Source organism: Embiotoca jacksoni, unplaced genomic scaffold, assembly GCF_022577435.1.
Source record: "Embiotoca jacksoni isolate LCO1_2020_lvr unplaced genomic scaffold, fEmbJac1.0.p SCAF_38, whole genome shotgun sequence".
In the NCBI taxonomy this organism is placed as follows: domain Eukaryota; kingdom Metazoa; phylum Chordata; class Actinopteri; family Embiotocidae; genus Embiotoca; species Embiotoca jacksoni.
The window spans coordinates 990,260-1,016,384 of record NW_027185390.1 but is presented as its reverse complement, the minus strand read 5'-3'; the positions used below and the strand labels follow the sequence as shown (position 1 = coordinate 1,016,384).

The 26,125-nt window shown below is 41.6% G+C and overlaps 1 protein-coding gene across 1 annotated transcript in view; it reads right to left on the bottom strand.

The window, feature by feature from the left end:
• The window catches only part of LOC138208483 (rho GTPase-activating protein 6-like), a 61,714-nt gene extending 37,057 nt beyond the window's left edge, over positions 1-24,657 (bottom strand). Inside the window, exon 1 of the mRNA XM_069166368.1 lies at positions 24,144-24,657. Within this exon, the coding sequence (XP_069022469.1) occupies positions 24,144-24,620 (477 nt within the window). The 5' untranslated portion in view covers positions 24,621-24,657. The remainder of the gene's footprint in view (positions 1-24,143) is intronic.
• Positions 24,658-26,125: the final 1,468 nt, after the last annotated feature.

Genomic DNA, 26,125 nt, shown 5'->3' with positions numbered 1-26,125 from the left:
GTCTTTTTTTTTTCATGTTCATGTTTGTACTCTGTGTTAGATTTTTCATAATTTATTCCAAACAAATGCAGCCATTCATTTATATCACAGTGGACAGGAGAACCATATTCAATTCCCTGTATGTGTTTTCTTTCTCCTCTGTTTTATTTTGTTGTCGTCCTTTTTTATTTGCTGTAATTCTGTTTGTTTTGCCTTTAGGTTTTTGTGTAAGCTTTGTGTTTCCAACTTTTCCTGCACAAGCTCTCTTTCACTTTGGATTATTTCGAGGACTGTATCTGGATATATGTTAGGTTCTTTAAGTCTTCATATGGTTCTAATTACTGTTTATGTGCAAACAAATAAAAAGGTACATTTTTTTAGGATGAAACAGAAATATAGAAGGGAGGAGAAAAATGTAAAAGTGATATAAGAAGGATTTGTTTCATCCTTTAAAAACAGTCAAGTTCAGTAGTAGGGTTAGGAACTGTGTTTTATGGTCCTGTGGGAGGAGCCTATTGTCTCCTAAGATGGTGTTTCTGTGGTCCCGTGGCTCACAAACATGCACACACGCAGAGAGCAGCGATAGAGTTAGGACAAGGCCGAAGGCGAGGAGGAGAACCAGACAGACACTCACGTATGAATCGTGCATATTTCAATTAATCAGCTACTGCTGCGTGTTAGGATTCTATTTGATTCTTTGTGAAGGCCACAGCAAAGAAGAGGCCCGACTCTCCACAGCCCCCGAGTTGGCCATCACTCCTCGTATCATCTTGAAATTGTTAAAACGATGCTGAAACGAGGCCGCGTGTGATCATATATCAATTTCAAAGCACGCTCGGGATTTTCCGCTGTTGAGCTTGGCTCGGCCTGTCTGTGTTGATATGTCACATCCCTGCTATTAAACGTTGATCTAGAGGAAAAGCAGCTTGCATTTTTTTTTTTGAGCAAGAGAAGTGACAATGAAGACAGCGATTTAGGTGCTTATCATCATCTCCCTTTACTCCTAATTGCCCTCTAATGTTGTACACCAACTCTCAAACTAAACGAACATCTACAGATTACCGACATCATTTTACAGGGGCCGCATGAGGCCAGTCTATAATCCCAGCGCGATATGCTATATGCTTTTGCAAGCTGCGAAACGCTAATGTTTACATCGTTTGCTCGGGGAGGTGCAGCGCCCCGCTTCCAAAAACCGAATGCCAGAGTCGTGAAATCACCCGAGTGGAAAGTATTCTGTTAAAGTGCTTTAAGACGATCCAATGACTGACAGAGAAAAATACTGCAAGGCCTTTGATATGTTTAATAAACACTCACAAAATAGATGTTGCGAGGCTGCGATGGAGGTATTTAGATGAGCTGCGTCACGCATATGATTCCACCTCGCTTTCATTATTCAGTCAGTTTGAATTTTCCAAATAGGTGCTGTAAACTTCATGCATGGTTTTCATAACTTTAGTGATGTCCTGTATGTGCAGATCATGCGATGTCAACAGAATATAGGGCACCTCAGCACTGTCTCTTGTTTCCCCGATGCTCCCCATCCCCACAATATCCCGTCGCCAAGGTTACCCACATAGATCATTTATGGCTCAAAATGCACACTCCTAAATGCTTAAGTTTTTTATGCCTGTGGTCCAAATGTCTAAAAGTAGCTCAGAGATATATACCTTAGTTTAATTTATCATAAGACACACATGCCAGCCTGATTTGCAGGATGTCTCTTGAGGGCCGAAAAAAAACACCTGCTGGACAGATTCTAAGACCTCTGGAGATAAATTTGTGATTGTTGACATTGGTCTATTTAAATTTACTCTACTGGCATCCTAACCTGGTGCTAAATCAGACACAGCTGATCACATTTGACCAAAAACAAAGATATAAAAAACATTAATCCAAGTTGATCAATTCACTGTAGCCACATCTTTGCCTGCTCATTAGCTTGTGGATGAGTTTTACCTCTCCGTCTTTTGGGTGTTGAACTTTGACCTTAGTTTCTCGAGACAGAACTAAGAACGGGTGTAAGAGAAAGAAAATGAAAGAGAGGGTCAGGGGGGCGGTGGTAAAAACTGGGCACACAAACGAATTTACAGCAGGAGCTGCACAAAGCAGCTCTGGGGGATGACCTCACAACTGGGGAATGTGTGTGTGTGTGTGTGTGTGTGTGTGTGTGTGTGTGTGTGTGTGTGTGTGTGTGTGTGTGTGTGTGTGTGTGTGTGTGTGTGTGTGTGTAGAAGTAAGAGAGAAAAAGACAGTGCTATTCCAGCAACGTGGGTTCACCCCTTCACTTCGGAGGTAAATAATGAAGTCACAAACACACTCAAACAAACAAATTATCTCTCGCTAAGGGTCTCAAACCGCAGTCGAACTCCAGAGACGAACTTCATCCAGCAGAGGAGATGTTTTTTTTTTTTGTTTTTTTTAGAGGAACCAATCACTCAACATCCACAAACACAGGACATACACACACACACACACACTCGCGCGCACACAAAGTGACGACGGCATGGGTCTGGATTCAATCTGGATGCTTCTTTCAACAGGCCAACCCACTTGTCCTAAACCTCCACAGTCTTTCTTCAGGGCCAATAGACAGAGAGCACGGGAGAGGGGGGGGGGGGGGGGGGGGGGGGCAGGCGGCGATGGAAGTGAAGAACTTTTGGTACTAGCCCCGCATGCGTTGCCATGTAGCTTTCATCTCCATACCACCTCCATTAGAGCATGCTTAAAGCGACTGGCAGGTCAGGACTGTTCTGCACTGGGAATGTTTGGCCCCGACCTGCAGGCTTTACAAAGCAGAAGAATGTGAAATGAATAGAGAATGCATAGCTAGTGTGGAATATTTCATGAGAATGGCATTGTGCATTCAAATTTGAATTTGTGATATTTTCTGTTTGACTTTCAATCCTTTCCTGTGTATATAGTGTATGTTGGTTTGTTGGAAAGCTCTTGAATCAGGGTTGGATCACTCCACACCCCAATGAAATACACCTGAGTCTGTTTGCTACACCTACACCTGACGAAGAACCACTTTGATGCTAGAAATATTGCACTATTCTTTATATGAAGAGACCTTTTTAAGAGGGAGATAGCCTCAATTGTTTACCTCAGATGGAGCTTTGCATCATGTGTGTGCAATTGCGTATGCATTTTTCACACCCAAAGGCCCACCATACAATGTCGAATCAGGTGGCCTAAGTCCCTGGTGCACATACTCTGCACATAGAGCATTCCCATTATGCATTTATCTGGCCAGCATGTTAATGTTTCACCAAACGCCAGATTTAAAAACTAGTGTGTGATACAGAGTGATTTATCCTGTTGTAAAAGGTTTAATCAGAATTGTGTGATCTCAGCTTGAACAGACGTTCATGAAGATGTAAAAGTCTTTTCGCAAACACACACACACACACACACACACACACACACACACACACACACACACACACACTTGCACACACACGCTCTCCAATTTTCTGCATACTTTCTTATTGTAGTTTCAGTCGTGTTTGCTCATAGTTTATTTTGTGACGCCGAGTTCTCCAAACATAAGGAACCTCTTGCTTCACATGTCAACATTCACTCTCGTATAAATTACTTTGTCTCTTTTACTTCCGTTAGTTGGTTTGGCATCATGTTTGACATTTAATGAAACAGTACATTTTGACTTTTAGACGACAGCGTTGGAATGTGGATTTTTTTTTTTAAATTTTAATCCAAGCAACTGAAGACAGTGGATGTGTTTTTGTTCCCCTGAAAAGCAGTACTGATGACTCCGTCACCTGTAAGTGGGCTGAATGGGTAGCTGAAGGTAACTTATAACTTATAACAACATCTCAAAAATTGATTTAAGGGCAGCACTTCATCATGAGTGCTGCCAGTCATAAAAGATTCAAATAGGAGTGGCACAGTTGTTCATGTTGGCATTTTTCTATCAAAGTAAGCTATCATGTCAAAGTGAGAACATTTTCTGTTCACAAGACAAATTGAATCCAGCACGTGTTTCTGAATGTGTGTGTGTGTGCGCGTGTGCGTGCAGGTGCAGGTGCAGGTGTTACATGTCAGCACACACACGGTACCTCTGAGCCGGTGTGTTATCATTACCTGACTGTCAGTGACGTCATCACAGACAGAGAAAAGGAATCTGTTTTTTGTTTGTGAGGTCTGTCCGTGTCTCGATCTCTCTGCTCATCTCTGGATATGTTTATCTGTGTCTGGCCTCGTCTGTCTGTGTCTCTGCTTACGTAAATATCGGCTGATCTGACCTTCCACCCTTCGATTCATCTATCCGTCTCTCCGCCTGCTGCGCTGTCAGCGTGTTTGGTTGGTGGGCAACTTTCCCTCCTGTGAGTAATGCTGTGCAGGTTTTCCACATTATAGTCTGGCACTTTAAAGACAGAAATGGAGCAGAAATGTCTTTTGTTTTTGTTATCTTAAAATCCTCAAATTTATCTATTAAGGATTATTTCCCAGGACAATGGAAATCCACCTTAGAAATTTTTTTTAAATCAGAGGCAAAGATTTTGAACTTCATCAACTTCTTTCACAATGGTGGGAAAGTATCTCAAGCTTGATATGATTATTATAATACCCAAAGGGACCCAATTATTCCTAAAATTGATTCATAGTTGTACTAGAAATAGAAATAAAATGAAATAGGGCCTAAATATGGAAATGCCAGTGAGAATAAATATGTTTACACTCGAGATTTGAATACTAGTAGTAAAGTTGGTTTGGAGGGGAAGGCTGTTCATCCAGGAACTACAAAAAGCTGCAGGTGTTGTGACCTGAGTGTGCGACAAAGGGTGACAGAGTGCAACAGGTCAGATAGATAAGCTCCATTTCAGCACGTATTCACAAACAATCACATTTTAACATCAATCCCACACTGAACAGGCAGCCAGTGTATAGACGCCAGGACAAGTGAAATGTGCTCACGTGCAGAAGTCAGGAGACTCACTGCGGCTTTCTGAACCAACAGCGGCGGGGGTGTTATTATCTTAATTTAATTTTTTTAAATAGAACAATTTATTGAACTTTGGTGCATTTGCTCACACTGTGTCCTCCTTTTTGTTATGGTGCTGTGTTTCCATTTCATCTGTTTATTTCTCAAATGCCTTTAAGGACGAATGACACAGATCAGAAGGAGCGCATGTGCACGAAAAAACACAACCTGATTGGTCCTCAGGTGCATCTCAATGGCATCATTGTCTGCATGATAAAGGCTTTTTTCCCCACGTACAGATACTTCGTCTTTCAGCTCCCTCTCCTCCACCTTAATGCGCGCACACACACACACACACACACACACACACACACCAACACACTCACTGTCCTCCACCTCCCACGCCTCTTTAATGTTTTCTGCCACAACAGTTGCCATGGTGTCTCAGCTCGCCCGCTGTGCCGGACAGCACTATAACAAGGACATGTGTATTGCTGGGACAGTGTGTGTATGTGTTTTGTATGTCTACACGTCAGCGTATAATATGATGCATGAATTGAAACACAATAATTGGCTGCCTTATAAACCATCAGTCATGTAAAATATCTGTGAAAGTCTGACCAATCTTGTTCTGCCAACTGTAGTTTGGACAAATGCACCCCAACTTTCTGTCACATGACACTAAACTGTTGAGAAAACAACGGTGTTAAATAACGTGGGAAAAATTTTGCTGAGGTTTGGGTATTTTTGTGCTGCGCAAAGCATTCGCTGGCAACAGGAAAGCAGAAAATAGCCTGGACTTGTTGCCATGGCACCACAGGGAAAGCGTCTGGGTCATTATGGGAAACACAGCGAGCGACATGACATCAACATCAGCTTAGATTTGGGATACAAAGTCACAGGATTGTCTGGGTTTCTTCATATTAAACAATGGTTGGGCTTACAACATATTCTAAAAAAAAAATAATTACGGGTCAAAATATGCCACAACTTTAGGAGGAAAAAACGTATTCACTCGAGTATCTGAGTGCAAAATTTATTCAGTATCAGTCAATAGTACATCTCTTCTCTCTCTCTTAAACTTAAAAAAAAAAACCTGGATGCCTTCCTGCAAATTCCAGAACTTGTCTTTAATGAAAGGTGGCAGGACTTAAGAAAACACCGGCTCAACGCCTGCTCGAATACATCAAGCGACCCACAACAACAAAAACTCCTTTTCGCTTCTCTCCATTGTCACTGACAGCTCTGCCTGATGCGCAGGGTTCAGTTCTGAGTAAAATCACAGAGCAGCCGTTGAGGAGACTCTCTCTTGTGAGAAAATCTCCAGAGACGCCTGAGAAGAGGGTTTGGAATAGCTGGAATAATGGAATTAAAATATCCACTGAGTGATGTGACGTGAGTGTGTTGGCTCAGCCTCTCTGAAGGATGGCGTCTCTCTCGGCACATTTGTCCAAACACTTTGTGCTGCCTGCGTGTGTATTTGCACACAGGCTTTTGTGTGTATGAATCTGCCATCATGGATTGGTCGAGATCTATTAATGACCACCGTGGGACATTTGGAAGAATGGATGTTTGGACTGAGTTTAAAGTAATGACCCAGGCAAACCTACCAATTAGGCAAATCCAGAAACTACTCAGAGCCAGATTAGCTGTTTCCCCTTGTTTTCACTGGCTGTGTGAAGCTAAGCTAAGTATGTCTCTTAATTGTCCGATGAGCGTATTTTTTTTGGTTTGGATTTTTCTTTAAGCAAAAAAAAATCATCTTATTTATTTCATACTGGCCCTTCGTCAGCTCATCCTCCGTTAAAACGAGCTGCTTTAACTTCAGTGTCTTTAAGGCCCACCTTTCTGAAACCCCACTTTCTTATCATTGGCCAGAATTCGAGTGGCACCAACCAGAGCTTACATCCTTCCCCCAAAAGAACCTGATTGGAAATGGCAACTTCCCAAATCCGTCCAAACATGGAATCTGATCCGGATCATGATGGATCGGACGATACGAACATCCGCAGTAAGATTAGCAAGACATCTCTGGCAAATATCACACTCACTACCTGCTTAGTGTGACATAAGTGGATTAGGTCTTTCGATCACAAGCCGTATATGATGTTGTTTTCTATACGCCCCTGTTGTCAGGTGTATACGTAGGGGAAATGATCATAAAAATAAATCTATATACAGTTGTATAGTTTGTACCCTGAGTGATAGGCGAGGGCTCGTCCAATCACCTGCCTCCATGCTTTTTATTTTCTCGTGTTTTTGTCCACTTTAAATGAAATCACACAAGCACCACATCAGACAATGATTGGCCGAGAGTAACACACTGCTTCAACTGCCTTTATTATTCTGCTTGTTTTCTATGATAATCAGCTCAATCTGGTCACCATCCCGCTTGTGTCCAATGCAAATCAGTTCATCTCATACATTTTCAGATATTCCCTGATGCTAGAATAGGTCACAGCATTCTGTACTTATAATAGCGCAGCTGTTGACCAAGAAAAAATAAGATATCTTTGAAAAGATATTCTGAAACACATCATCTGAGGGCTCTTTTAGATTGAAATATTTCCCTGAATCTCTGCCCGTCTCTCCCCCTTCTTCCCTGGAGTCGTATCTCTTTCTCTGCCACGTATTCCTTCTGTGTATTTGTAATCATCTCTTTTTTTTCAGTGTCTTCTTTCTTTCGTGTTTTTTAGTGTTTCCTCTGTCTTTGGTCAGGCCTTGAGTGGTCTATGAACTCAGCTCAACCCTTAAAGCCAAAACGAATGAGCACCAGGGACATCGCTTGGACGTACCCTTCATCTGTGTTTAGGAGAGTTTTTGTGTGTATTTGGATTCGTCACATTATTCCAATATGCATTTCCTTTACTACTTTGCAGCAGCCACAGAATCTGCAGACACACTATGTCCGGTACATGTTTGCATAGGTGTATACACAGAATGTGGACGTGTGTGATGTGTGCCGTGTGTAAGTTACCTGGCCCGAAGCAAATCGGACCTTTTACCCGAGTCAGAATGAGCAGCCTCAGTTCTTGTCAGCTCGCGGTCTAAATATTTAGTCTGCAGTGTAAACACAGAGGCCTTCGAGTAACGCTCTGTTCACGAGCGACAGTGATGTCTTTATCCCTCTGCTGATGATACGGCTGAAAGACAAATAAAATGTTGATCCGTTCAAACATGGAGCTATGAAGTCTTTGCTTAACTGTCAGCAAAATACCAGGCTTCATCAGAGATATGATTCCATTTGAGTTATTTGAACATATGTGCAGTAAATTGACACAAATTCACTACAGGACTGCGGTTTGAATTGAGTGAGCAGAGAAAACATCCATGAACCGTATGCTCACTATCATTAACTTCTGTGCTACATACTGTTTCCTCAACCTGTGATTTATAAAGCTCACATAAGTTTCAGTGTAATGCTATGGGATTACCATTATCTTTAAAGTGATAAAATGTGAATTTGTTGCAGCTCTCCAGCTGAATGGGAGGCCCTCTTCAATAACGTGTGGCTGATTTGTGAAGTAAATTGACTCCGTATGAAATACTCTGCTGCTAAATTCCCACAAACTACTTTTTTTAAAACTTCTGCAGGGATGTAGAAGTGTTGGACAGCGGTAGGGCCGGGTTATACTGGAAAGAGAACTGGTTTGGATGATGCCTGACCTCATCTAAAAATCAAAAAGTGCATATAGGGGATTACATTTTCAGAAAATCTCTGCAGTGTTCAGTTTCGCACCCGCAGGTGTAGTGCTGTCGAAATAGTCGTGAGAAGAAAGCAAATGGGAGCTTGAGAAAGAAGATCATACCCTGGCTCTTACCTAACCTCTGCACAGCTGGCCAATCACAGCATGAAATGTGTGAATGTCCAATTGTCGGTTTCGGTTCTCCCTTTTCAATTGCAAGTAGCACTAGTACAAGCTGAATTAAACATTTACACACTGTGTGAGTCTTTAGCATTTATTTTTAAGTGTCAGCACTGTGCACAAAAGTTAACAAGACAATACATGGTGGATTTTTATGTTTATTTTCATTTCTTAATGGCGAAGGTTGATGTTATGCTATCAGTTATTATTAATCGTGTTCATGTTATGTTTGTGTGTGTTTTAAATTGGGTAACATATACACTGCGGTTTTTTTTTCCAAAAACAAATAGCCACTATATTTGTTTAGCAAATTTTACTCAAACGGGAGGAAGTGGTGTTTGCCTGTGACTATTTTAATGTGCGGATTAATATACAATATATTTAGAGCTTTAGAGAGTGGATCCAAAGCAGCAGGCATGAAATAACTTTATCAGTTGGGGATAAATCATTGGTTTTGGTCTTTTTGTGGTATTTGTTGTGAATGATCTCCTCCTTCCCCAAGTTAACATACCAGCCATCCTCCCACAAAAAACAGGCACTTTAAAGCTGGGATGTCTTCCCATTATTATTGCAGCAGTTTGGTATGCTCCACTTGTAAATTGTTGAGCTGCTTTAACAATTTGTCCTAAAAGAACTCTTCCAATAGATCGTGTCTACTATTAGTTGAAACATTTACTTTCTTTCAATTTGGATTTGACCACTAAAACATCTAAATTTGGAAGAGCAGCGTAAACTCCAGCTTTTTTACACACACGTACACTCAAACGCAAAGGTTTTTAATTTCCCATACGGTATTGTCATATGGTTTAACATGAGCTTTAGCAGGCAATAAATGTGTGTGTGTGTGTGTGTGTGTGTGTGTGTGTGTGTGTGTGTGTGTGTGTGTGTGTTTGGGTGGAGGCGTAGGATGAAGAGGAAAGAAAGACAAGAGGTGGGGGTTGACAGATCCATCCCATCTCTTTTTCTGTCTCTGGAATGCAGCAGGAGTCCAAGCTCGACTCCCCTGTTGGCTCCACCCACACTCCCACCACCTCATATCATGCTATACACACACACACACACACACACACGCACACACACACACACACACACACACACACGCACACACAGTGTTGCTGGGTTTGCACTAGTTATTCCTTCTGTTGGGTCATTTTAACCATGAAATAAGTGATGGCCTGTTGTAACCTGTACAGCTGATATGCAGCTTTAAACACACTCCTTTTGTTGTGTGTCTGTGTGAGAGGGAGTTGGACTTGGAGTTGGAGGGGGAGTACTTGTCCATTCAATTAAGGCATTCACGAAGTTGACCTCGGCAGAAAAGTAAATGGTTGCCAAATTGTCAACCAGGCTTTCAGTTGCCATGTTTCAATAGTTTATGTACACTGCATGATAAGTAGAGATACATTCTTGTTGCTGAGTTGCAACAAAGACTGAGGACGAAGGATATAACTTCTTTTTTTTCACCTTTATACGTGCGTTTGTTGCTGACACAGATTACACGGCATAACTGATAGTGATCCATGTCAGATTTTGTGTTTCTGACAAAAAGTTTAATCCTGCAACCTGCCAGTTTATCCATGATTATCACTTTCTCAGGCTCTAAGCTTTGTTTCAAAATAATTTTCTCTGCTGCTTGCACCAATCATTAGAAATCCATGCTATACAAGTAACATACAAATTATTTTTTTTTTGACATAACTGACTGAATAACTGACTTTGAGTCAAAAAGGAGCTGTTAGTCATGAATCATTCCTAATTGTGTAGTTTTCTCGATGGACTTCAGCAATGATTCTTGATATTTAAGCCCTTTCTTGCATTTGTTGTATTTACCCTCCCATATCAGAATCATTTTCGGATTATTTTGGATTTTTTTTTTTTTTTTCCACTGTTTTTTGAGAGTTACAGTTACAGTAGATGTGCTGAGGCCTTCAGAGGTGACATGTTTTACAAAGAAATCATTGCTGAACTTGTGGTGCTGAGCCACTCAGAAATGTAAATATTTCCTGTAAGTAGCCCCTCTCAATCACTCCTCTGCCTAACATTATACTGCCATAATGTCAGCCTGGATGTGAGGGATATTTAAGGTGAATGACGTTTTGCACTTATCAACATCTTTATTGCTATTTTCGACACTATTTATAATTTCAGTCCAACGTCCGCGTGTTTGATTTTTCCATTGTCGAGAACTTGCGCCGACTGCGTCAGAGCCTCTGAACGTATAAACTATCTCTTAACGCTTGTGCTTGAGAAAGATGCTTGCTTTGTTCTCACTCCTACAGCCAGGGTCAGCGGCGGTGTTTACATTACTGAGTTGTTGTCGTGGCAACAGACGGAGCCTCGCAGCCAGAGAGGAGAGTCTGCAGAGTTAGAATTAGAAATCCTTGAAAAATGAATTGAAACAAAAGCAGAAGAGAAACAAATTCTGTGCAGTTGCATCATTCTTCTCAGCTGCTTTCACACCCTGTTTTTCAGACCTGCAAACTACATTTATTCTTATATACAGTCTATGACTGTCCAGTCGTGGAATTATTCTGTCATTTCAGTGTGAGGACATATTGGTGCTGTTGATGCTCATATAGGATATTTTGAGAGTGTGTGGATATTGGCCAATTGTGTCTTATGAGCATGTGTTGAAAAAGTCCAGTGTCAGTCAGAACCACACCATAGTGACGTACAGTGAGCCAGCCTCCTTCATCCCAATGTAGATTCCTGAGTCAATTCTGTAAACAGAGCCTATGAACCAAATCTAAACATCAATTTTGTGTTGTTATGATTGCTCAGTGTGTTGGCTTTTCAATAGCTGACTGTCTCCACTGTCAACACCAAGCAACATGGAACAATTTAATAACTTTGTAAAGCCAAAAAGCATGCAAGGGAACATTACAAAAAATACACATTCAAGCACACACTGCACACACACACATAGACAGACACACACACACAAACACACACACTGTATGACTGCGGTAAGTCATTTCAGAGCCTATTAAATCTCCATTAACACACAGCCTCCCTGCTTGCCCGAGCTAATCCAACCCAGGTGTGTGTTTGTGAGTGTTTTCACCTCATCCCTCAGTTGCCCCCTCACTCTCTCTCCCTCTCTTTCTCCCCTTCGACTTTCTCTCCGTCTCTCGCTCTGTGGACGTCTCTCTGCTTCGTATCGGCACCCCAGCGGACGTGTCCTTTTCTCACGCTCGCACTTAAACTTGGCAGCTCCGCAGCAGAGAAACCCTCCTCCAATTAGGGCAAATTAAGGCAAATTGCAGCTCTCAGCGGGAAACCAGACTGACACACCTCACTGTTAGCATTATTAAGCACAGTCAGTGTGGAAAAGACAGCTGTAGAGTTCATCTCTTTGAACCGATTGTCTCCTGTCATCGTCCTCCATTGATTCTTTTGTGTCCCAATTTACATCTGGCCTGCTACATCTTTTTTTCAGCCCTTAATCTTCATTTTAAGTGGTTGAGCGTAGCAGACAAAAACAGGTAGATAAGATGTGAAACTATAAGACAAAGCATCTGCTTTCTATTGAGCTGAGTGCCGATGATGAGGTTGGAAGATGATGCACAGTGACAACGAGGCAATAAAACAGACAGAGTGATGAGCTAAAGCGAAGTGGAGGATAGAGGATGAAAAGGTGAATGATGCTCTTATTTCAAAGGTGACACATATCAGCGTTTTTGGTTTTTTTGGTTTTTTCTTCGACATTCAAGCCAGCCATGTCTTCTTCTGTTTATTCCAAACAAACTGCTACTGGAAACGTAAAATGCATCACATCCCGCTCTGCTGGAAGTTTTCCAGAAAAGACCTACTTGATGGCAGGTGTTTGAAAGGTGAAACTCTTCCTGAGCTGAACGGCTCACATGCAATAACAATCATCCATACAAAGTCGTAAAGGGACCCTCTGTTTATTAGGAGAAGTAAATTAATTGCAGGTTTAATCTTCATTTTTACTCAAATCCAAAATCCTGCTTTACCACTCCAAAAGTCCACAAAGCAGGCCAACATTTATTTTATTTTTTCTGGGGACTAAAAACTAATATCACACACACACACACACACACACACACACACACTGCCTCTCCCATACACACACATGGATGTTCTGGGAAGGTACGCTGCCGGAGAGAATATGATCCCTGCTTGGAAGTGACGCTGTTCCCTACTAAAGCAGTGCAAACACACATTGTTATGTTTAAATGTGTGCGTGTGTGGAGGAGTGGGGGGGTGTATGTGCATATGTGGGTGTTGGTGACAGTACAAACAACTCCGCTCCACTGGAGTTTTCTTATGAGAATACTCAGCATGTGTGTAACAATAATAATCCATGCCCACATTTACCAGGTTTTATTGGTTGAATAGTTTTAACAATAAGTAAATGGGGACTGTTCATAAATGCTTTAGGGCTGTGAAACATTCTTAGAAAGTTTACATGTTTCAGGAACCAGCATCAGCTTGTTGGCTTTTCCTCCCTGTCCAGTGCTTTAATCAGTATTTATTTGGCCCCAGCGCTTTGAAATATCCTCCGACTGCAGCTGGTATCAGCCATTGTGATGTTTTTCTAAGACACTTATGACATAAAGAGGCTGAGGAGACAGATGTGTGCAGCTGTGACTGACCACAGTGCAGCCCACCCACATTTTTACTGGGATTCATCACTTGTGTGAGTGTGCGTGTGTGTGTGTGTGTGTGTGTGTGTGTGTGTGTGTGTGTGTGTGTGTGTGTGTGTGTGTGTGTGTGTGCGTGTGAAAGAAACCCAAGATAAAGTTCGTCCACCTCCTGGAAGATTTAGTAGAAGCTCACTGGCGCACTCTGCTGGCTAAATCTAACAGTACATTTACTATAAATTTGTAATAACACAAACATTTTGCCAGCCTTGCACCAATAGGGTTGATAATATGTCATTTGAGGTTGAATATCATTTATTTATTACTAATGAGACTCACAGAACTCGTATTAGATCTGTATGGGGAGGGAACAAGGTTTACAGTATATATATAATGATTGTACATACAACAATGTACAACAATGTTTATCCGAGGAAAACTCGAGATATAAAAGAATTGTATTTATATTTATTTGTTCATACTACAGACAAATGATGTGCTATTTTACTTGTAATCATAATTCAAAGATAATTCCTCATTAAACTTCATTTCACTCTTTATCTGCGGTTACTGCATACGTACTAACCGACTCTTCAACTACGTCCACTGTACACTCTTCAACTGTCTCTTGAGCATCAAAATGTACAATCATTGGCTTTTATTCGAGTTTATCTCCTGCAACATCTCTTCACATAACAATTTAACTACTTTCACCAATAAGCACTGTAAGATCCTAACTCATTTTACAGCAGACACTTTTATTAAGCACTCTTAAAATGTATTCACAACATTTTGTCTTGTTGCCATGTTTGTATTAATTAAAGCATAAATGAGAGTACCCACTAGATGGCATTATGACCTTCTGAGATGCTGATTCTCAGTCAGTGTTCTCAATATAATGCTCCTCTGATAAACGAATGCTTCAGAGCTTGTAGAATTAGTTTCCCAACATTGTCAACACAAACTTTGCACCATAAAGCTGCACTTACTTTGAGAACTTATATCACAGTTTAACTGGAGATAAGTACATGAGCTGACCAATCCCAAACACACACACACACACACACACACACACACACCTGCAACTAATATGCCTCTCCCCGTTTCACTCCTGGAACTTGAGCATGTCGATCCATTCCTCTGCTGAGCTATTTTTCTATTTTTAGCTGCACAGCTCCGGCTGTGTCTAAAATGCCTGCTGTCTCATTCTGTTTTGCTTCCTCACTGTCTGACAGAGTTGTGGGGGGAGGGGGGGGGGGCAGAGGTGAGGTGAAGAGGGGGATCCTCCACTTTAAATCACTTTGCTTATCAGTGACTGGAGTCATGTTGATTTGTATACTTGGATGACAAGGATTTGCTTTCATAGAGGTTGCTGAGGGAAGCAGTCACGCAGGAGATGTGTTCAGTTTATATGAAGACGTGCACAGTATCTGTATAATAACTGTCACTCACATTCGACTGACCTATTGACCCCTCGAAGAAACTTGCAGCAGAGGTATGCAGCTGACTGACTCCTCAGGTTGTCACTTCTCTGTTTCTTCTCCGTGCTTTATGGCCAAATAAAAGAGGAGGAAATGTTTATGTTGTACTTAGTTACAAGATCAAATTACAAATCAGTGTTGCCTTGTTGACAGTCCCCAAGACATTTCCAGTTGAATTTAGTGTCAGTGGTGTTTGAGTTTACTCCCAGCAGATAGTGGGAAGAGGATGGCTCACTCTGAAGTGAGATCAGTGTTTTCATGGGAGCTGTTGTGGGGGAATCAAAGGAGGATTTCCAACATTTTAACCCATAACACCAAAGCTCGTAGTAAACCCATCAGTCCAGAAGAGGAACGCATGTCACGTTTTGCGTCATCTGGGCATGAAACGTAAGGCTCTTTAGATTTAGACTCCAAGAAGCATTTGGTTAAGTTTAGGAAAAGATCATGGTTTGGGCTAAATGTGACACAAAAACAATTTGGTTAGGTTTAGGTGCCAAAACTACTTGGTTAGAATGAGGAAAAGGTCATGGTTTGAGATAGAATGAGTCATTTTACGTATGTAATGCTACTTTATTGCATAAATTGCTTAGCATTGGTTGTAAGTTGAATGCATTTCATTATGTTGGTAACTTGGTTCCGTGGTGGATCTATTCATCCACCAAAGATCTGTCTCCCTCCCTTTTCATACATGCATGTTCTTTTTACGCCTCGGCGAGGCAAAACGTGACACTGACCGGTGTACTGCGTGCTTTGGCTTGATACCGGGCTCAACATTTAGTGGTCGCAGCGTCTGTTTTTCCCTTGTCTGATATTACAGTGAACTGATTAGCTCTGAATTTTGGACTAAACCTGTAGTAGAGTAGTGATGCACATATTTTAAAGTTTTCATGTGTTTTATTGGCCAAATAATTCAGAAATACATCAGGGAAATAAAGAGGTGAATTGAAAATGAACTTAATCCCCTGATTTGGACCTTACTAGTGGCTTTCAGTGGCTGAAAATGTTTTATAGTCTCTTGGAAATCTCAAAGTAGTCAGCAAGTTTAATGGCAATGTTGACTTTATTTAGGAGTGGTAATAGCAGGAAAGGCATGTCGTGTTAGAAAAGGAAAAGATTAATTATCCGAAGATGCTGCTCTTTTAATATGACCCCTGAGTTTATTTATTTTTTTATTATCTACATGTTGACCCTGTTGGGTTTTGCCCTGATAATGGTAGGTCATTAAAAACGTTAGGAGAGCAGGTAGAACCTATTGAAACTACTGCCTATAAAAAGGGAGTATTTTGCAGATGTTTGAAACATGAGACTGATTTCGCCATCCTCAGCTCCTCAGGCAGGAGAGTTCAAAGGAACCTTCATGTTAGGGAACAAATTGTTGCATGCTTTCAGTGTAGTCTTTGGAAGGACGAACCTGGACCTGTCCAACAGACTCAGGCTGGGATCCCTGCTTGGTCTGAGTTTCCCTAAAAGTAAAATCAAGCTCTACTTTCTGTGCTTCAGCCTCTGCATTTAGCATTAGCTGGAGATTAGAGAGAATGGGGTTTGCAAGAATATGAAATCTAGTCAACAAAGTCAACAAAAGGATGAGTTTGCTTCTGTTGAGGGTAAATTAAACCAAGCAAAACAAAGGGAGGGAGGGAGAGGAAGTTGGGGGGTCACTCAGTCAGTAGTCAGCCTTCTTTCAATAGGAGCCCCGGGGCCTCGGCATGCAGCGCTGACCTGGAATTCCAAATAAATAATTCCCTAAACCTCCCCACTGAAGGAGGCTCACGCACACACACGAGAGAAGGGGGTGCACCAAGCAACATCCACAATTTCTCCAAATCCATGGATTATTTAGACTAGTTTTCCAAGTATTTGACACTTGATAAGTATGCGAGGTAAAATCTCTCACACACACACACGCACACACACGCATGCACAAAAAGCGTGCACAGTTACAGGTATTAATTCTCCTATGTCTTAGCCCTCAGAGTAGCCTAAATCCTGCATGTGTGAGCTGGAACGTTCAGTTAATCCTTGCTAAACGCAGCATGAAACAGTTTTATTCAGGAATACATAGGCATGCAATGGGAGGCATGACACCAAGGTCAAACGCTCTGCGTACACACAAGTAATTAAAACACACAGAAGAGAGAGTGAAGGCTGAGAGAAATAACAAAGTTTCTAATGAGTGTGTGAGGGCTGTATGATGTCTTGTGCTGAACTCCAGTTTCAAACCAAGTCTCAAAAGCAGACATTCAGATCAAAAATACAGTTTGATAAAATCTAAAAAAAACAAAATTGGATTTTATTCCTTTGGGCTCATTTTTCAGCAGCTGGACAGGATATGAACATGCAGTATCCCCTTAGATATGCCTCATGATTATTGCATGCACACATACACACACACTGGAAGACAGACATTCAACCTATATCCATAACCCTGAGCTAAATATCAGGACAGAAAAGCTTCTTCATGAATTTTATATCATATCATATTACAAGTCTGCATTAATAACAATGAAGTGAAGATGATTTGAGGCTTTTAACTATAATATTGAAGCTCGTAGTTTGCAGAAATTAAATGGTATACCTGGCTTATTAAAAACTCAGAGGCTCATTTTAGGAGTTTTGCCCATCGGTCCTGTAAATTATGATGATACTGTGCTCACCAAAGTGATCGCTGAGATCTGGAAAGATGGTGACAACGCTACAGGAAAGTCAGCTTGGGCAATAAACACAAGCACTCAGGTGATTAGATTAATTTCTAAACAAGATGACAGATGTTGAGGACAAACAAATTTCAGGTTGTCGAGTAAAAGTGTTAAAAAGGGCCGAATTTTTGCCACAATGCAACACAACGCTAACCAGCAAGGTAATGCATTGTGTATATTATTTCCAATTATGTTCAAGTACACACCCAGGGTTGATTACTGTCCTGTAAATGGCATAAATCTGTACTTTAATTGGAAGTCCAAAATGCATTTATGCTCATTAAAACGTGTCACACTTAACAGATCACAGTAATTGAGCTGCACATAGTTATTGTTACAGAAATTCCAGCCAAAATTACAACAGTAGTTGTTTATTAATGTTGGTTTCATGTAATAATTGCTGAAAGACAGTCTCCTCGTGGTTTGTTAGATTGGATCAGATACTCTAAACTCGATGCTGCTGTAAATGGTTGTTTAACTGCAAGATGCATGGAAAATAAATGTTGCTACTTTTCTTGTTGCACATTTCTCACTTTCTAAAAAACGCAAGTTTAAAATTGATGTGGGGTCAACGAAACTATTTTTTCAGCATCTATCTTTCTGCAACTGTTCCAAGATTAGACAAAGAGAGGTGTGTTTTTGAGATGTTGCGAAACGTTTTCACCCTCTGCGAGTATCACATCACCAGTGTTTATAGTGATTGAGACGAATACATAAATGGGAAGTTGTAAACTTAAAACACAGTGAGAGAATCTTATCCATGCTTCCCCTCTGGCCCATGACAAACCACATTACAGAGGCCATTAGTGGACATGGAGGTCAGTGTAATACAAACACACACAAATACACAAGGGGATGGCCATTTTTTTGCCTTCAGAACCAAAAGTGCACAATTAGATCATCCACCTCACCACCCCTCTCCCCCCGCCTACACACACACACACACACACACACACACACACACACACACACACCACACGAGGGCACATTCACACACACAAAAAGTAACTTAAAACTGCTGCTCTCTCACTGAAGTAAAAGGTCTAATCGGCAACAGACAGCGAGATTCTGGCCACGGAAATGAATGTTTACTTTTCAGTCGTCTCTATTTCAGACCGCTCTCTTTTTCCTCCATTGTTGAGAAAACATCCCAAAGGAGACGTGAGATTGCTAAAAGCGAAACGCTGCCAAACAACCCCCCGCTGTTTCATGTGGTTCTTTTCAACAGAATATTATGGAACCTTGTCAATAAATTGCCCTGTGAGGTATTGTGTTTCTGTGCACAGATGAGAAGGGGCTTGAAATATTCTTTCACGTACATTAGACAGTATGTTGAGGTGTCTTTGTCAGGCACTAGTTAATGTCATCTCCTGTGGGCCTCCGAACTTCATGTGCTTGGCTGATGGGCTAAAAGGTGTGCTTCAGCTGCACACAATCCTTGCTCTGAGTTTGTAGTACATTCATAGTGGCAAATACAAACAGTATTGGAAGAAGTACTCGGAGCTTTACTTAAGTAAAAAGAAAAAGTAGTAGGCAATATAGAGTAATAAGCCATAAAAGTCCTGCACTGAGAATGTAAATGTAGTACAGTCAGCAAAATGTACTTAAAGTACAAATAGTAAAGGTACTCAATGCAGAAAAATGTCCCCTGTGTCTTTTATATGTGATATCATCACATTTACTAGTATCAACATTTTAAATCGTGTTGCAACAACTTCAATGTGTTGAAATCTGCTCATTACTTTCTCAGTTAATTGCTTGATCATTTGTTTTTTAAGTTCAAAGGACAGTGGAAAATGGTGTCACAGTTACAAAGATTATAACACCTTTTTCTATTAACCTTCCCTGAATACAGTCAGTAGGATGTTTACAAGCAGGCCCATTAGGCTTAATAAGGACCATAATCAAACTACAGTCCCCTGCAGACACACATGCACACATCCAGAGCTTCTCCCAGGAGGGAACCTGTACGAGAACACACTGCAGAGGTCATCTTTAGCAAAATCAGGAATGTTTGGAAACCAGGAACCTTGTTAGCCATCTTAGGTCACTCTGCTAAAACTGTTTGCTAACTTACTCTGATTAAAGAGAAGAAGAAATCCACCTTAAAATGAATTCTTTGGTGTCAATTTATAAACTCCCTCTCTTGTGTATGACCATGTGTGTATTGTAATATTATTCTTCTGCACTGCCCTTAATGATGCTGTGAGATCACACTCCAACTTTAAGACAGCTGTGAACAGATGCCGAACCGACTGTTCTCAGCCAAGAAAATCCGCCTGTATTCCATCACAGTTTCAGTGTTTTAATCGAGGCTCTTGCAACAGTATGATGACAGCCTATGTTTGACTCCTCGAGCTACATTAAAATCCACCAGCCCCGCACTCTCGCTGCACTAGAACCACAAAATCCATCAAACCTAAACGATATCTCTAACTTTGTGAAACTTTGCAAATCTTGGACCACAGGTTGTGTGATTATTATTATTAATATTGGTGCGAGCGTTCCAAAGATGTCCAACCATCAAGGTCTCGTTCCTCCGGCACAGCCTCATCATTTTGAGGGAACTTAGGGAGGATTTCAGGGAGGAAAGGGAAAGTGGATTGCAGTTAGATTCACAAGTTCAAGCCTCTATGTTTCCTAAAGCATGGCCAAGAGAAAATATATTCACACAGAGAATGCTGCATGTTTTAGATTTCAGATAGTCAGTATCACCTGCTAAGAAATGGATGTCTGTATCACCACTTTATGGCTTTTTTGCTGTTAAGATTAGACTTTTATTGGAGTCGTTGAACTAAATAATATGGTCTACTCCTGAGAGTGTGATGATGCAGTCACAAATCATTGTCTTTGATTATGAACTGTGTATCTAACTATCTATGTATTTCTCTGAGATTGTTTTTATTATTTCTTTTAGGAACATGGCTTGCCTGATCTTCGTGGATTCTCCTACTGCTGACAGCAAAGGTCGCCTACAGTTTTCAGTGTGGACCTTAAAACTGCCAAAAAGCGCCAGGGTGACACCCGAAGGTAACAAAACTTAAAAATCTATTCCATTAGTAAGTTCAAACAAAGCTAAAGCTCTCTTCCTTTTCCTTATTAGAGACTTCATTCAGATTGTTTTACTGCCCAAGCTCGAACTGCTAGCTTCTGGAATAGAGCGATGACACGCATCAGTGACCCCCAACTTGTATGGTTCACAGCAGAAGCAATGGCACGCATGTGCAACAGTCCAAATGCTTCAAAGAACATGTAATACAAATGTTTTTAATTAGACATTTCACATACCTTGTGGGCAGATTATATCAAAACATATCACGGTGATTTTTACACTGGAAATTCTGCCACGTAGCAGCCAACAAACTGTCTCAAGTAGATTTTGGCTCCGGTTGTGTTTGATTATTTAAACGAGAGAAAGTTGCAAATGTTACCTAGAAAGGAAATATTTTCACTCTTCCCTTAATGCGAAACTCGAAAATTCCAGATGTAAATCTCAAACTGTCATGATCAGTGTTGAGTTACACTGTGAGCGGAACATTTTTATTTGTTTGATGCAAATGAAACCACCTAAATTTTCACTTTTCCACTACATCTATGTGTTAGTAACTCAGTCTGCAATTGTGGGTGCAACAATTTAATCGTGGTTGTGACCCACGGCTAAATAGCTTTAAATCATGTTATCAATAATTCCGCAACATGTTTTTTTTTAAACAAGAACTCACTTTGGACTGATTTTCATTCACTTAGTGACTACTCCAAAGTATTACGGTAAGTGGGTTTAAAAATAGACTGTACAATGTCAACACTGTGGCGCCCCATAAACAAGCGGGATCAATTTAGCCGACCGCTGTTTCCTCTCTGAGCCTTCGTTCGTGTGTGTGTGTGTGTGTGTGTGTGTGTGTGTGTGTGTGTGTGTGTGTGTGTGTGTGTGTGTGAGAAAGGTTTTGTAAGAAGCACTGTGTAGGTTCAGTGTGTGCTTCACATGCTAAACTTACAAATTCCAGTGTGTCAACGTCCTTGTAAAAACCCACGGGGTTTTCATACTACATGTGTTGATGCAATGTACAACTTCAGAGGCAATCACTCCATAAGAACAAAATCCAGTCACTGACCCGTCTACTGTAACAACACAGAGGGGACTTTCTGATGGTTTTCTTTTGCATCATTGTTCTTCCAACGTCAACAATGTATGCCATGGAAAAAAGTATTCTTGCGCAGCCAATATAACTGTCAGACACTGCTTTTTGTGTAAACCTATTACATCTCCCCTTGTGTCTGATCCTCCCTTTAAGTCTGTCTCTCTCTGCCTCGCTGTCCACGTCTCCCTCCTTAAAAAGGCATAGCACAGGACCAATCGGGTGCCCAACACACACACACGCACACACACACACACACGGGCAGTGGTGCACATGTAAATGATTTGGGCTCTGAATAGATAGTGAGACATGAACTTGCACCGACATTTGTCATAAAACTGCGACCTTCTTGCTTTATAATACTAGTTCAAAACCATCTGAAAAGCTGCCTTAGTTTAGTTGTTTGCTATTCATAATAATGGAAAAATTATGGCTTGTACAGCTTGTAAGAGAGTTTTAGAGTCGCTTCTACTGCAGAAATGAACCAGATTTTTTCGAACAAAGAGTAAAAAGCAAAACATAGAAGCTCGGCATATAATTGAAGAATATTAGAATTGACAGAGTGACCGGTCATTCCTTTGCTATACCCCTGGTTTGTACGAAAGTTCCTCTGATGAAAAGACAATTCAGATCTTTCACTGACAGAGCGTGCCTCCATCGGAGCTGAAAACAATGCTGGATTGTGGATTACAGCTGCATCTGATACCTCCTGCAAGGAACTAGAGGAGAGAATGTTCTTTCTCTTAAATAGCATAAAGATCCTGTCAATTTCAATTTTCCTTCATTTAATATTTCTCAAACTGACTTGAATTTGAAAAAAAGTTGCATTTAAATCCATGTAAAATCAGTATTCCTAACATGAAGTCTTTGTTTACACTTTATTTCATGGTTTTACGTCACACCCAACAGCGTGTAACACATCCCAGTGGACCAGCAACACTTCTTGGCTCTTTATTTTTACAAACACTCCGAGGTGCAATAACTTCATCGTCCAGCGTGTACTAATGACTCTATACCGATGGGCTCATGCTAGCCCTGGTGCGCCATATCGGGGAGGGGGGGGCAGAAAAATAGCACGGAAAATAGAGTTACAGCGGTGGGAAACTCTGCTGAGTCTGAGCTTCTGGACATCTCAGCGAGGAGGAGAGGGAGGAAAAGAGAGTGTGAATGCATGTGTGTGGGAGAAAGCAAGGGAGGCATGCTGTTAGAAAGTGAAACAGAGAGTGAAGCTGGGCTGTTTCTTGTAATAGGAAATGATGGGAGAGCTGTTTGAGGGCCGCATGGTTCTGACCCTGTGACCGCTCATAGTCGTGAGAACCGAGTCCCTGGCCATGTGTCCTTAAAGCCCTCACATCAGCACACAGATGCACTGCTGCACGTACACACACACACACACACACACACACACACACACACACACACACACACGCACACTCACACCGGGTGCAAAATACATATCAACTTTAAGCACAAAGAGAGCGGAGTCCTCAAAAGAAGCAGGCAAAATTATCATACCTTTCCATCAGTGTATGTGGACTCGTGCCAACTATGCAGCCTATAAAGCCCCCTCCACTTGAAATAAGTCTCCTAAGTATGTTTTGGTAAGATTTCATATGCTGCCTGCCCCTCATTCACATTCAGTTTGAAATCTATATGAAGAAAAAAAGCCCAAGCAGCTCAATGATGACAAGAGGAGGGGGGGGGGATATCGCTGCAATTCCACCTTTTGTTGGAATTATTTAATCCTTAAAGGCTCCCTAAAATTTTCTTTTGCTTGCTTAGAAGTACTTTTCGAAAAAGTTTGACCCTCGAAAGAACTAAAAAACACAGTAATGACCTGCCAGAAAAAAACAAAAAGACAAATCCAGGTGGGAGAGGTGGACAGGAGCTGCCTGCTACCCCTTCCCCCAGCTAATTAACCATGTGCCCTTGGGCCAGACCAGGAAAACTGCTGTTTGTAGGCTGTAATACACTCCTGTTTGATACTGTATGGCTTCCAGGTGCACATGTCAGTGCTGGGTCAACACTCCCTCTTCAAAGCCCATAAATCTTCCAGTTTGGGCTCGAACATCTCCGCACCTCAGGTCACGACACCTCACTCAGTGCACAGTCAAATTTTAGATGCACATTTTTTGTTAAACTGGTCAGGAGAGTAGGCTAAATTGTTCTACTGGTTGTTGTTTGTTTGTAATTGTTCAAGGAGCTGCCATTACTGCAAGAATAGTTTAAATCAAGACATGGAGTTGGAGGGCACCTAAATTCAGTTGAGCCAATTTCTGTACTAGCATGCAGCATCATATGAAATCCTAAGTGAGGAACTTGCAAACTCGTGGAAACTGGACTCTTTACTGCAAATACCGACACAATTGATGTGATTGTAGGCTATTACAACCAGAGAAACAACAACTTATTGAACTGCATTGCAAAGTTTACCTCTGATTTCCACACAACGTAAGCGTGAGAGCTGGACGGCTGCACTTTCCGCTGGAGCCACCTCCGCGGAGAGAAGAGCGTGCCGGTGCTTCCGGACGGCGCTGCACCGGGTCCCCTCACCATAAACGGTAAATCCCCGGCGGTATTCCTTTTGGCACGCTTCACTGTGTCATAGTCAAAGTGGAAGTTGGAAGATGGGGAAACATCCAGAGGTATTGAGGGAACGGATATGGAAGGGGTTATGGGTTCCTTTAGTGTCGGGATCTTGGTGCGTAAAGTCGGTTTCACGGCCAAGCGCTCCGGAGACGCACCTGCGTCTGCCGCAGAAAACGGCACTCCATCGCTCCCGGTGCCGCAATGTCTTATGATAGCAGGATCCAGGCTGTGGGTTTGGCGTAGCCTCCGTTTGGTTATGGCTTTGGAGGCCGGAGAAGAGCAGGAGAAGACGCTGTTAAGGAGTCCTTGAGCGGTTGACATGTCTCCTTGGTTTGGATCTCACATCAGCGCTGCTCAAAAGGACTCTCTTAAAGCTCCGTAACAGCTACAAGACACGAGTTTAGTGTTGCCCCATTAAAAAGAAGTTCCAAGTAGTACAAGCTGACGAAGAGCTCGAAAGTGCTGCATTTGGCTCGAGACGCTGCGTAAAGTGGAGAAGGGGCAAGTCTTCTTTCCCTCTCCTCTGTTCCTCTGTGCGTTGATCATTGCCATACTGGAGTGGAGCGAGAAGACTGTGAGAGTGAGAGTGTCCGTGTGTGTGTGTTTAGGGGGTGGGGTTAAACAATGTTTTAGATCAATGGCTGCACCTTATTTTTGCTTAATAATCACTTTTTGGTATTATTTTGTTAATTCAATTGAATGTAGACTTTGGTTTTTGACTCTCTGAGTGAGTTTTTAAAGTCAGCTTTGTACCCCATGGCTTTGTTACATCTAGGTGATCATCAGTGGTTGACCCCTGACCTCAAAATCTGCCCAGGTCCACCCAGAAAAGCATCAAATTTTTCTCATTCCCCGTTGAATAATTTCTGCTGCCGGAGCCATTAAAATGTGGGTTAGATGAGTTTCTATAATTAGTAAGCACCAATTTTCGAAGCAAGGACAGACAGAGTAATCAGACAGGCAGAAGGTTGTGCATATAGAGACAGACATGATTTAACGCGGGATGAAAATAGGAGTATTAATCCTCGTCTCCCATTAATCCACCTCGCTGTCTGGGGATAATAGGGCTATCAGTGAGGCCTGCTGCGTGCTATTATTAGCCAAACAATAAGTGAGCCATAGGATTAATAGCCCATGCCTTTCTTTATACACCTATGCATGAGGCTGCGGGCCAGACATTTGTTTACACAGATGCTCATAGAGGAGTTCAGTAATTTCTGTGCGTTAAGAAGCCGGTGTGTGTGCATGAAGAGAGAGTGTGTGAGAAGGAGAGGCAGAGAGACAGAGGGGAAGGGGACAAGTATGTGTGGCCCGGTGTGTGAAAGTCAGGGGAAAAATGAAAAGAGACAGCGGGAGTCTGGAGAGGAGGGTCCCGGCCGGCTGATAAAGGAGCTTATGAAGCTGCGCCGCATGACACACTTGCTCACAGACACACAACACAGCACGACACGACACTGATAACAGCTGAGATAGATTTGACCCTTCTAAAAACAGTCTGAGGGGAGAAGAATGGGACACAGAGCGAGTGAAAACACACACGCCACAATTAAAAGAAGGCAATGTCTTTTCGTTTATAGTGTAAAAAAATGCTCCAAAGTCTTCACTGTCCTAAACTGTGTCTATACATCTCCTATATTTGGGGAAACAAAGCCAAAAACAACTATACATCAATGCTTAATTGAGAGGATAGGGTACTTAAATGTTCCCATACAGATGTAGAAAGTACAAACTTTGTAAAATCTGTTTCATTTTGCTGTCTTCAAGCTATTCATCATGTTAAAGACATTGCAGTGCTTGGGTTAGTAATGGAAAACATCTAATGTGAA